This window comes from Chlamydotis macqueenii, chromosome 15 (genome assembly GCF_036417535.1).
Source record: "Chlamydotis macqueenii isolate bChlMac1 chromosome 15, bChlMac1.mat, whole genome shotgun sequence".
In the NCBI taxonomy this organism is placed as follows: Eukaryota; Metazoa; Chordata; class Aves; order Otidiformes; family Otididae; genus Chlamydotis; species Chlamydotis macqueenii.
Genome location: NC_141570.1, coordinates 1418659 through 1431555, shown reverse-complemented (window position 1 = coordinate 1431555; position 12897 = coordinate 1418659). Strand labels below are relative to the sequence as shown.

Genomic DNA, 12897 nt, shown 5'->3' with positions numbered 1-12897 from the left:
CTGTCCTAGGAAAAAGATTTTTATTTGGCATGAGCCTGTGCCCCTCTTGAAAAGCCATTGTTCAGCACAGAGCCAGGCCATTTGTGTTACCAGAACAGTGAGCCCTGAGGAGGCTCCCTGGGGAGTCCAGCAAAACAGCAGCTCTTTCTGCCTTGGGATGTTTGGCTTCCACATGTGAGGGGTCCCTCTGCTTTCCCGCTGTCACCATGTTAGGCTAGATCTATCCCAGCCAACAGACTTGTAGCAAAAAGCTTTGCAGTTGCAGTGCTGAGTTGCTCAGTGTTGCTCCTGCCCTCAGAGCTTCTGTCTGTGCTTCGCTGCAGCATCCCTGGCCTGCAGTGCCCCGCTGGCAGCAGAGGAGCTGAGCCCCAGGCCTGGGGGGGGAATGGGTTGTGTGTGGGGCACTCTTCATGCAGGTTTTCATGCACTCTTACGCGTCAGCAAGCAGAAGGTAGTCTGGAATTAGTGTGGCCTTCTTTCATTGGCAGCTAGCTCAAAGTATTGTGGATTAACATAAACTGTAACTTTTCACCAAGCCCCAAACAAACCAGAGATCATGGCTTGCAGACTTTGGGTGAATATTTGTAGCTCATTCCATTGCCACCCGTTGGCCCTGTTGGGCAGATAAGGCAAAAAAATAAAATGTGCTGCAGTGTCTCAGCCCTCACTGACTCTCTCTCTCTTTTGCTTCCCCACCTGGCAGAGAAGTGCCCCGTGGACAACGCCAAACTGACCGTAGTGGTTAACAACATTGCGGTGGCTGAGCAGATCGGGGAGCTCTTCATTCACTGCAAGTATGGCTGCCGGCCTGCAGCCAGCAGCAAGCCCGCTGCCTTCGAGGTGGACCCCCGTGGATGTCCGTTCACAATTAAACTGAGTGCCAGGAAGTAAGTGCCGAGTTACCAGCGTGCAGCCTCTTCGGGGCAAGGGCCCCACCACCAGCGATCTGCTGTGGTGTCCGAGCTGCCCTGCGGTGCTCTGCTGGGCGTGCAGGGGTGTGGGAATGGGCAGGGTGACTTGAGGGGACAATTCTTTCCACTGTGTCTCAGTCATAGGATGAAGGCAGATGGGCTGGTCTGAGGGAAAGGATGCTGTTCCCTGCTCCCAGCTCACCTGAGTGTCTTGGCACTGGGACAGGGGACATGCTGTGAAAGCAGCCGCCTCACATCTGGGGTGAAACGCTGTGGCTATGGCCAAGCAGAGACCTTGGGATTCTTTTTGTAAGAGGAGTTATCCTAGTTATGTCCTGGGAATCTGAAATCTATCTCCCTCCCCTCCTAAATGCATTCGCTGTCTTCCCTGTCACCCGGCCGTTGCCTGTTACTGATGGCTGGCTGGAGGCTCAGCCGATCAGCTGCAGAAGTAGATGGTCCCTGCGTAAATGTGGCCTATTATTGCTCCCAGCCTACTGGCCAAATGAGGATTTAAAGCTGTAATTGCAGCCTTAGAGCAGGAGGCTTTTGATCACCTGACAGTCTCACAGGGCTGGTTTGCTCCTTTCCTGACGATCTGTGTGGTTTCTGCTCATTTTTGCTCATTGCTGATTTTCCCTCCCTTTGCTTCTCTCCGTGGGCAGAGATCACGAAAGCAGCTGTGATTACAGGCCAGTTCGCTGCCCCAATAACCCCAGCTGCCCACCTCTCCTGAAAATGAACCTGGAGGCACATCTGAAAGAGTGCGAGCACATTAAGTGTCCCCACTCCAAATACGGGTAAGGAGCTGCTGCTTCTCAGTGGGAAGGATGCACTGAGCTCATTTCTGAGCTGCTTTTTGGCTGCTGCAGCCTTGGGGTAGCCCCGTGGGCTCTGAGCAGCTCTACCAGTTTTTCTCCCAGGGCAAGGGAAGTGTTGATCAGCCTTGGAGGGTTGATTGTCGCCGCAGCAGGAGTGCAGCCTGGGCTGGGGCTTCCCTGCACGATGCACAGCTAAGGTTACTGGTGCAGGAAGAGATGTCTTGGCAGAAGCAGCGCAAGGCGAGTCCTGACAGCAGCCCTGACTCTTGCCATGCTGCAGGCCCAAGTCAGCATCTGCTGAGGTCAGCTGCAGTTTTTTATGGCTCTTAGATTGGGCTCCTGGTGGGCACATCAGCTCACACCAGCATTCTGTCTCTTGCCCAAGATCTGATTTTCCGTGCAGCTACCTAGACAGACAGACAGGCAGACAGGCAGTTCAGTTTGGGGGCAGTGCCCTGGCTAGAAGAATGGGAGCTGCTTGGCCCCTGTGTTGCCCTGCAGTTGTCTGCACCCAGCAGGACAGTGAACTGCAGTACCACTGCTCCTGGTATGGGGAGCAGAACAGCTGGGGACCCACGCAGGACTCAGACCTCCCTCTTCGGAACCAAGGGAACAGGGAGATCTCCACTGTGAGCCCTGCTCCATCAGCGTCTGCCTTCCCCTTGTAGGTGCACGTTCATAGGAAATCAAGACACTTATGAGACGCACTTGGAGACGTGCAAGTTTGAGGGTCTGAAGGAGTTCCTGCAGCAGACAGATGATCGCTTCCATGAGATGCAGGTGGCAATGGCCCAGAAGGACCAGGAAATTGCCTTCCTGCGCTCCATGCTGGGGAAGCTCTCAGAGAAAATCGACCAGCTGGAGAAGAACCTGGAGCTCAAGTTTGGTGAGTCTGCACCGGATGAGCTCTGTGGTCAGAGCTGTCGGGGCAGGGCAGCTCTTTGTTAGGATGGTGCATTACAGGATTCATTCCATGTTTAAAACTGGTGCTGAGCAGGTTTCAGGAGGTTCAGCTATTCTTGCAGAGGAACAAATAGGGGTTCTCTTCACTTTTCTGCTGCCAGAACATCATGGGACCTAATCCTGCAGTCACTGATCACATAGCAAGTCCTAGAAATGTCTGCAGGCAGCTACCACGTTTCTCCCGTGACTTTTTCCTGCGCAGTCCATGGGCACAAGCCCCCAGAAAAATCAGCAAGTCAAATAGCTAACAGTGCAGGCATCCTGGAGCGAGCGTGATTCCTGGACATCTTTGCTGTGCTCAGCCCTGTCTTGCCTCTGAAATTTGTTGGGTCTTCAGCATCCCAGTGCAATTTGCACCCTCCTGCTTTTCCCTGCTGACAGCAGCAGTGGGTTCTCCTCCCTCTTTGTTCAGAGGTTAGGTGACAGCGGGTGTCCCCTGCCTGTCCCCCTGCATGCCATTGCTGTCTCTGCAGTGACTAAGGGCCTGTCCATCTCTCGTAGACGTGCTGGACGAGAACCAGAGCAAGCTGAGCGAGGACCTGATGGAGTTCCGCAGGGACGCCTCCATGCTGAATGTGAGGAGGGGCCCGGGCCCTGGGGCTGCGCAGGGATTGCATGCAGTTCACTGGTTCTGCTACTAGTTAGGCTTCTCCTGCAACGGGGGGAGTCTTTGGGGATCCCCCCTGCTTGCTGGCTCGGCTCACCCCAGGTTTGGTTTGTGTTTACTGCAGCTGAGGTCTGGGTGAAGGTTTGCTCTAGGCTGAGTTAAAGGCAGCTCAGTGAGCACGTTCTGGTCACTGCATCTCAGCCGCTCCTTTAACTGCTCCTGCTGTCTTTTCTCAGCCTGTTGCTGCTCTTGAAATGTGTTACCAGAGGAAAGGACCCCTGCAGCAAGGAGAGAGCCCTCTGCTCCAAAGCCTGGGCACTCCTGCAGCCTTTATACCAGCCAGGGACAGCATGCCCTTCTCCCTGCCTGCAGAGAAGCAGGAAGATAGGCAGAACCCTGCTAACAAGCTGGGAGTGAGAGCTGTCTCACGATTTTGGACATTATTCAAGCACCAGTGTTGGATAGACGTTACTCCCTGGTTCAGGCAGGCTGCATCCCACGGGATGTACTGATCAGGAGGAGCGTGCCCTGGTTTACCTAAGCGCACTAATGCAGAGGGTCCCTATGGGTGCAGCAGGGACCAGAGCATGGAGGAGACCACAAAGAGACCTTCCAGTGCTTCTGCGGCAAGGTGGGCTTCAGGAACCCAGCTGAGCAAGCACTCCCCATAACCGAATTGATTATTTCCAGCACCTGGTGAGCGGCAGAGCTAGGACAGTGTATTCTGAAAGGTGTTTCTGTGCCTGCCTGGAAACTGAAGAGTTGAGCGCAAGTCTGAGGTGCTGTCAGAGCCCCGGGGTCTCTGGAGGGGGGTGACAGAGGGATGTACACGTGCAGGCCTGGAGCAGGAGACCTCCCACCAGAGAACGAGTCAGCTGCTGAGGGAGGGCCTGCACGGGGAGTCAAGACCTGTCTGAAGGCTGGAGTGGTTTTAGCGGTGGAGGGGGACAGTCCTAAAGCTGTGCCCAACAGGGCAGGCTGGTCTTGGCTCTGCAGCTCATGCAGCTCGTTCTGTTTTTCAGGATGAACTCTCCCACATCAACGCTCGGCTCAACATGGGCATCCTTGGATGTGAGTATGCCTGTGGCTGTCACCTTCTCCGCCTGGTTTTGGGTTGATGGCCCCAGCGAGCCCTTTTAGCCAAGGTCTCAGATATGCAAAGTAACAGTTGTCGCTGGGTGCAGCAGGGATTTCTTCACAGGGTCACCGCTGCTGCAGGAAAAAAATATTGGTGGGAAGGTTTTCCAGAAGCACGGGCTGACAGGGAACTCGCCGTGCTGCTGGGTTATTAACTGCTGGGAGGGATGTCAAGGGGCCGCTGCATCTCTGGCCTGGGAGTTGCAGCAGTGAGACGACTCCTGGGGCTCAAAGCAGTGATAAGTCAGTGAGCCGTAAGGGTGGGACAGACCTTCCAGCCAGACGGGCAGGGTCGCACGGTTCCTTCTGGCCTGCAACAACGTGAAGCGCAAGGAGGACCTGCTGGGCCAGCGCAGGGAGCTCTGTCTCCTCCACCCTCACCGTGACATGGCGCAGCACCATTTCCCCTCTCACCTGCCCTCTCGTTTCCATAGCCTACGATCCTCAGCAGATCTTCAAGTGCAAGGGGACCTTTGTGGGACACCAGGGCCCTGTCTGGTGCTTGTGCGTTTACTCCATAGGAGACTTGCTCTTCAGTGGCTCTTCAGACAAAACCATTAAGGTAAGATCTTGCCTCTCCTGTGTCGCCTCTGCGTTTGTAAAAGTGCTGCAGGTGGGACAGAAGCTGAGCTGCAGTTTGTGGGGTGGGGGGATGTCACGACCTAAGGTTTCTCGCAAAGAATCTTAATTGATTCTTTGCAGTTGGGCGGAATTCTCTGTGAGGAAATGTTATGTGATCGTGAAATCAAAAGACAAATAGTGTTTTTTGCAAAGCCCTTATTAGAATCTCATTCCTGCTGCTCTTGTTTTTGCTTTGTATGGTGTTCAGGGCATTTAAGCCTATTTTGGCTTCTGATTTTATTTTCCCTTGTTACAAAAAGTCATCTTAGAAAAAAACATTTTTCCCTGATCAAATGTGTCCTTTTACCATTTTATGGCATGTTTGTTTTTCTTTGTCCTGTTTTCAGTAACTCAAACTGACAGCACTGCTCCAGTGCAACCCAGACAGCAGCTCCTGATGTCACCGCGCTGGCTGCTGGTGGCTGATGGCTGAGCAGCCACGTGGGTGCTGCAGCTGGCTCTGCCAGGAGCACGGCTTCGGTTTCGTTTCCCTGAGCAAGAGCCTCGTGGAAGAAAATGGACATTGCTATACTTTGTTGAAGGGAAACGGCCTTCTCCCTTGTCCTGGCTGCTCTGGGCCCCACGCTCCCATGTTCCCTGTCTTGAGGCTGTGTGCTCAGTGGGGAAAGCCTTTGCAGTGCAGAGGAGGCCGTGCTGCGCCATTGGAGCCCCGGGACAGGGGGTGAACTGCAAAAACGGGGGCCCAGGCGCTGCCCCTCTGGCTCAGTGTGCTGTGTTGGCCTGGGCTGTGGAAGGCAGAGCTGGAGAGGGCCCATGCGTGCCGCTGTCCATCGTTAGCTTCAGCCTGACCCTTTGCAGTGAATTTCCTTTCCTAGGCCAGCTTATCTCTGCCTGGGAGCCCGGCAGGCAGGTGCCCAGGTGACAGCCTGTTTCCTCTTCTCGGTGCTTTTGTGGCTTTGCTGACATCCTGCCCCGGTCCCCAGCTGCTCTGTCTGCTGGCGTGTGACCCTCTGCTGCCTTGTGTTTCCTGTTAGGTGTGGGATACCTGTACCACATACAAGTGCCAAAAGACCCTGGAGGGTCACGATGGAATTGTACTGGCTCTCTGCATCCAGGGGTGAGTGGGCAGGGACACCTGGCCCTGCAGGATGGAGCGGGGAGGGCGCTGGGCCCCAGAGCATGCCCTTACAACTCCCATCCTGGGTCCTGCACGTGCCAACATCGTGCAGAAGAGGCACATCTCACCTCTTCGCTCTTTAAAAATCGACAAAGCACGACTGTCTTTGGCCTGTCCTGCTGTCCTGGCTTCCTTCCCTGGTCACTAGTGGGGTGCCTGGCCTCTTGCTTAAAGGGCCAGTCCAGCCCGGCCTCCCCATGAGACCCGGGCTCCGCTCCTGGGGTTGGTGTCCTAAGTCCTGGCCCAGAGAGGCTGTGGGACTGCAGCTCCTTGCCCAGCGTGGTGCCTGGGAACAAGCTGGGACCCTGCACTCCTTGCTCTCCCTCGCTGACCTCCTTTTGTTTTCTGGTGATGTTACAGGAACAAGCTGTACAGTGGCTCTGCTGACTGCACCATTATCGTGAGTACCCAGGACCCCCGCTCTGCTTCCCCGTGGGCTGGCAGGTCGGCAGGCCAGCCCCAGGCTGCTGCAGAGCAGGGACCTGCAGCCTTTTTTTCTGTAGGCTCTTCAGCTGCCAGTGCTGTAAGAGTGATGCCCGTGCGTGCTTTACCCGCTGCCTTCCGCCAGGTTTAACCCTCCTGGGTTGGATTTGGGTGTTCCCTGCAGGCTGGATTTCCCACTCCCCGCTCCTGCGTGGCAAGCAGGAGGCTGGTGCTCTGAGCTGGGGCAGCGTGGTCAGTCCCGGTCAGCCCAGGACAGTGGCTCGTACGGGTGCCCTGTCCTACCTGGGGTTTTTTGCCTGTTTGTGATTGCCAGCCTCCAGGGACAAAGAGGAAGGGCTTCAGCACACGGGGCCTGCCCCTCAAGGGCGCTGTCCTTCTCCTTTGCAGGTCTGGGATATTCAGAACCTGCAGAAAGTGAACACGATCCGAGCACATGACAATCCTGTTTGCACTTTGGTCTCCTCGCACAATATGCTGTTCAGCGGCTCTCTCAAAGCCATCAAGGTAGAGCTCTGGGGGCTCCTCTTGGGCTGGCTGGGGACCGGTGGGACACCCTGGCAGGCAGCAGTGTCCAGACAGGAAGAAAGCGATGTTGTGGTCTGTAGGTGACCTTGTTACTGTGCTCTCCTGAGCCTCACAGAGGAGCACAGCTACACAGGGCAGCCAGCACTGCACAGGCTTAGCCCATGCTCTGTGCCAAAGTCAGAGATGTTCTGGGATCTGGCTGAAAAAATAACTTTTGTTTCTTCTAACTCTGTAAACCTGAGGCTGCAGGTGGGGTATCTTAGTGGTTCCTGAGCGTGTGTGTCCTTGGGCCCCCGACGGGCCTGCTCAGACCACTGGGAATTGTGTCTGGGGTCCAGAACTGGCTGGGGATTCAGGCTGCCTGTTTTGAAACCCCCTCCAAAGGATCTTGAATCTGCGTTCCGTACCTAAAGCATGCAGAAATCGGGGAACAGCTTTGCAGCTTGCCCTTTAACGCCTTGGCTAGATTCCCTCGGTTCTGCTTCCAGCTCCTGGTGAGACGGCTTATGGGGCCGTCCATCTGCAAGGGGACGCATGCTCTTTTCTTCGTCTGGGGCCCGCAGCGTTCGCTTCTGGAGAGCACTCGAGGCTGGGAGAGCAGTGAGACAGCACGGAGCAGAAGGGTGTCTTCTGGTTTTGTCATCCCCAGCCACTTTCTGGCAGACGAGCCCAGCAGGCCAGCAGCTCTGCGGAGTGGCGCTGTGAGATCTGTCGGTGCCTGCGGGCTGGGGGTTTTGCCCACAGTTTCCCAGGAGCTGTGGGACTGGAGCTTTGTGAGGACAGGCTGGGAGTGGAAGTCCAGAGCAGGTCCTTCTTACAGATCTGGGTTGGGTTTTTCAAGCCCCTGGCTGGGCTGGGGAAGGATCTCTGCCAGTGATCTCTGCAGGCTCCAAGCAGGCTCTCCCGGGCCCGCGGGGAGACGTGCCTGTTCAGTGTAGTTACTGTGTGCTTTATCTGCAAGGCAGGGGGCTCAGGCAAGTCCCACCGGGCAGGAGAGCCAGCACGAGGTTCCCCATAGTGGGTAGAGCGTTGCGCTGGCGGGGCAGGAGCGGGCAGCGCCTGGCCCCGAGCTGGGGGCTGACCCGTTCTGCCCAGCGCTGCCCAGTCCCACTGAGCCCCTGTGTGTCTGCGTCTGTGCTTTCCGCAGGTCTGGGATATTGTCGGTACCGAGCTCAAACTGAAGAAGGAGCTGACAGGTCTCAATCACTGGGTGCGAGCACTGGTGGCTTCTCAAAACTATCTCTACAGCGGATCCTACCAGACAATCAAGGTGAGACCCTGAGCCACGTGGCAGCTGTGAGCCGTCGGCTCTCCCCGTGCCTTTGCGTAGCTGTGTTCTGCAGCATGGGTTGGTGGAGCAGACAAAAGGTAGCTGCTAGGATGTGAGAGCGCTGCTGCAGCGTTGCTGACACACTGGATTTTACTGCGCTGATTGCATCTTCGCCGGCACAAAGGCTGAGCTCTGGCTGGTCCTTGGGAGCGCAGCTGCTGGGGGATGCTTGCGAAGATAAACTATGGCCTCACAGCCGTGGTGCCTCACGCTGCCTCGGCAGCTGCCGCAGTGTTATCTGCGCTGACAGTCATGCTGATAAGAGGAGAAGGTCACTGTCTGGCTGCAGCGTTACCATAAATCTGAGGTTTCCAAAACGTCCTCGTCTGTGTTGGCTCAGGCTTTGATGAATCGTTCACCTCTCAGCATCTGGGTGACACAAGGGAATTTGAAGTTGCCCTCCTCAGTGTTAATAAATCCCCGTTCATTTCTCTGCATCAGTTTTTAGTGCTATCAGGGACTCGGGTGTGTGTGCACATGTGCGTCCATAGTCTCACACACACAGGGTGAGCAATCCCCACACCGTTTTCAGCCTGGGTGTTCAAAGCTGGGCAGCTAAATAAGACAGCAGGACTTTGCTCATCCGTACTGAACGTTCCCAGCTCGACAGATTGGTCCTTAAAGATGTGATCTGCGCACACGCGGAGCCAGGCTGACATGCATGGCTGGAGAAGAGCTTCAAGGGATCTCCCTCCTGGAGAGGGGTCCCTGCCTGGGTCGGTCTCATCCTGCCTGTGCTCTGGCATCTCTTTCCAGATCTGGGACATCCGCAACCTGGAGTGTGTCCACGTGCTGCAGACGTCAGGAGGCAGCGTCTACTCCATCGCTGTGACTAACCACCACATCGTGTGTGGCACCTACGAGAACCTCATCCACGTAAGGGCGGCGGGGTTTGACGCACTGGTCGGCCTGGGGCTGGGGGAGAAGCGCAAGGAGACGGGGACCTGGCCGGGCCAGTCCCCTTTGTGGCACACCCAGAGCATGGGTGCACAACACCCACCCTGGAGATGTGCGTGGAGGTGGGCACACCTCTCAGAGGAGAAGTTGGTGGCCTGCAGCCCAGTGCAGTCTCCGAGCCCTTCTCTCCCCCGCAGGTCTGGGATATCGAGACAAAGGAACAAGTCCGCACGCTGACCGGGCACGTGGGTACAGTCTACGCCCTGGCTGTCATCTCCACGCCGGATCAAACCAAAGTCTTCAGTGCATCGTACGACCGGTCTCTCAGGGTACGTGTGCAGGGCTGCGCAGCTGCGCTGGGTGTTTGGCACTGTTGTTAAAACAGCCCTGAGGGAAAGGGAGGGCGGGGGATCCTCATCCCTGCATGCCCTGTGTCACCTATTTAATTTGTGTCACCTGGCACTCGGCATCCCCCGTCCCTCCCGGTGCACAGGGTTGTGCCGGAGCTCCGTGTGCCCCGCGTGTCTCACGCCTCCTGTGTGCCCGTAGGTGTGGAGCATGGACAACATGATCTGTACTCAGACGCTGCTGCGACACCAGGGCAGCGTCACCGCCCTCGCAGTCTCCAGGGGCCGCCTCTTCTCCGGCGCGGTGGACAGCACTGTCAAGGTTGGTTTCCTCAGGCTTTTCTCCTTGACGGTGTGGTCATTCCAGTACTAGAACTATGGCCTTAAACGCGTCAGGAGCCATCTTCAACCAAACACGGGGGATGGTTCTCAATGGGTGGGAGGTTTAGCTCCTGACAGAGGGTGTTGCGGAAGCCAGAAGCCCTCACGGAAGCTCCATGAGAGGATGAAGCGAAGCCCTCGGAGCTGCTCAGAAGGGTCTGTGCCATGGGTTCCTGTTGTCTCTCCTCCGCAGGTCTGGACGTGCTAGAGCGGCGCACTAGTCCTGCACACTGAAATACCAAAAACTCCTCCCCTCCGTCGGCCTGCTGGGTGACTAACGCCACTACAAAATAACTGCTGCAGCTCCTCGCCGCACCGACCGCTGCCTGCCGCTGCCCCTTGGCCGGTTGCCCGCCTGCACGGACCCTGGCCGGCAGCTCTCAGGGCAGGGCCGGCCCACGGATGCTCCAGACGCTCCCTCGGATCTGCCGTGTCCGATTGGAAACGCAGGGCACGCCGTTCCATTGCCAGAGCCTTCCGCACCGCGGGGTGCCCTCCTCTGCCTGCAGCCCCCCAGCTGGGGAGCGTCCTCGGGGGCGACGCTGGGTGCCCAGGCCAGGGCGGCCTCGCAGGGCGCCGGTGCGGGACTGAACGGTTCCGCTCGTCGCAGGCCAGCGTGGCCGTGCTGGGAGGCTGCGCCCTTTGTAAATGGTAGAAGCGAGCAGTAGGCCTCGCCCTGGGTTGGGACCCCCCCTTTCTGTCTCTAGTATTTAATTTTACTGCCAAGATGTCAGGCTGATCCGTCTGGGAAGAGGTGTTTTCCTGAGTAGCCAGGTACGATTTTTATGCCACAGCTAGTTCTCAAATCAAGTAACACAAGCCCATTGTTCACCACCCTGTAATAATGGTCTCCACATTAAAGAGAAGAAGCCTCTGTTGCATTTTTACTCACATTTTCTACTGTTTTTAAGATTGTAATATAGATTTGATTATTTCTTCATTGACAATAAAAGCAGAAAGAGTTGTTCCTGGCCAGCGTGAGTTATTGCAGGCTCTCGGCGGGAGCCGGCGGCCAGCACTGCCCCTGCGGCAGCTGCTGCCTCCAGCCCACGCCCGTCCGCCCCGAAGAACAGGGCTGCTGGTTCCCCGTGTGCGTTTAGTTCTGGTCGTTTACCTCCTCTTCCTCCTGAAGTGAGCACACTGGTGGCTTTTGCATCGGTAACGCTACGAAACACCTGCCGCGGTGCCCCAAAGCACCCCCAGGCGCGAGGATGGGCACCCACCCGCCCGGCCAGAGGCACCCAGGGGTGGCCTGGGGCTGTGCAGCGCCTACAGCTGCCAGGACACGACCGCGCCACCAGGACCCGCGCGCTCCGCAGCGTCCGGCACCCGCGCGCCCGCAGTGCCGGCAGGGCCCGGGACCCCGCAGCCGCCTGCCCGTCCTGGTGAGACATGGTGAGAGCCATCGCGCGCGACAGCTGGTGGTTTTCGGACACAAACAGCGGTGGTAGCTCGGCAGGGGTTTTATTTTTTTATTTTTCTTTAAATATTTGTTGCCAGACTTCGTATAGGAGCAAACTTCTTCACAGCACCACGAGCCATCTACTATTCAGAACAGGAAGAGTAAGACGAGTAGAGGTGAGAGCTAAGCACGGAAGAGCAGGGAGAAGCACCAAGATGCATAGCTTGACAGATGGGATACGATACAGAGTCCATAACTTAATCATAAAAAATATATATATGTATATATCCATCATGTAGAACTTTATGGATTTTTTTTTTTTTTAGATACATATTTTTTTCTTTTCAACAGATATTTTCAGGCGGGTGATTTTTTTTTTTTTTGTTATTTTTAAAGTCTTTTTTGTTTGTTTGTTTGTTTGTTTTAAAGAAATTTCAAAGTTGTGCCAAACACATCTGGATCAGCGACCACAACGGGAGAGACGGGGAGAGGGAGGGAGAGGGAGGCGCGGGGAGAGACCACTTTGTACGTCTCAAGAAAAGAAAGGAACAGCAACACTTCGTCTTGAAACCACAAGCGAAAAAAATGCATTCATCAGGACTCAAGCGACTGAACCAGACTCCACCTCCAGTTTATACAGGAATATACAGCGCTGCGTCCCGCAGAACGCACGCGAGCACACGCACCCCCGCGTGCACACACACACCCACGCGCACACACACACCAAACAGATGCCAAAAAAAACCACCAACAACCAAAAAAAAAAAAAAAAAAAAACCAAACCAAACCAAAAAGCCTGAAGAGACTCCAAGAGAACTGAAACACCTCCAGCACGAGAGTCAACAAAAACCTCCGTAAAACAAGGCACATCCTTTGAGTTCTTAACGGTGTGAAAATAAAGACGCGACACTGACGCCAACGGAAAGACCCGGACAGAACTGCTCGCACGGACCTGCCACCCGGAGAAGGTAAATATTGTGCTACTCAGAATGAGTTTGCCACAAGACACACAGCTTAGTATACTCTAATAGTTTTTCTCAAGCTAAAATCCAGTTTTCTCTTGATTTCTTTTAAACTGCTTTATATATAATTGCTAATATTTTAAAATCTTTTAAATATATATTTGTTAAAGTTTATTCTTTTTATTATTTTGGGGCTGGGGGAAATCTGGTTTATTTTTTTTTTTTTCCCCCCTCCAATAAATTAATACTTCTTTATAGCTTATCACTGTCCTCTCCTCGGCGGGGAGGGGCCGGGCAGGGGCACGTCCCGCTGCCCCCCGCCCGCCCCGCTGAGGGCCCCGCCACGGGGCGTTCGCTCCCCGATTTGCAACCGACGCAAACAAAAGCCCCTTCCCGCACCCAGAGCCCCCC

General features: G+C 55.5%; 1 protein-coding gene across 5 annotated transcripts in view; it reads left to right on the top strand.

Annotated features, from left to right (window-relative positions):
- TRAF7 (TNF receptor associated factor 7) overlaps positions 1-11086 on the top strand; it is a 32648-nt gene extending 21562 nt beyond the window's left edge. For all 5 annotated transcript variants that reach the window (XM_086759771.1, XM_086759769.1, XM_086759770.1 and 2 more), the window contains 14 exons: positions 704-887; positions 1577-1711; positions 2401-2618; positions 3197-3270; positions 4325-4373; positions 4874-5001; positions 6056-6138; positions 6559-6598; positions 7030-7146; positions 8315-8437; positions 9254-9373; positions 9592-9723; positions 9944-10063; positions 10316-11086. In XM_086759771.1, coding sequence (XP_086615897.1) covers positions 704-887; positions 1577-1711; positions 2401-2618; positions 3197-3270; positions 4325-4373; positions 4874-5001; positions 6056-6138; positions 6559-6598; positions 7030-7146; positions 8315-8437; positions 9254-9373; positions 9592-9723; positions 9944-10063; positions 10316-10330 — 1538 coding nt within the window. In that variant the 3' untranslated portion in view covers positions 10331-11086. The remainder of the gene's footprint in view (positions 1-703; positions 888-1576; positions 1712-2400; positions 2619-3196; positions 3271-4324; positions 4374-4873; positions 5002-6055; positions 6139-6558; positions 6599-7029; positions 7147-8314; positions 8438-9253; positions 9374-9591; positions 9724-9943; positions 10064-10315) is intronic.
- The last annotated feature ends 1811 nt before the right edge of the window (positions 11087-12897 follow it).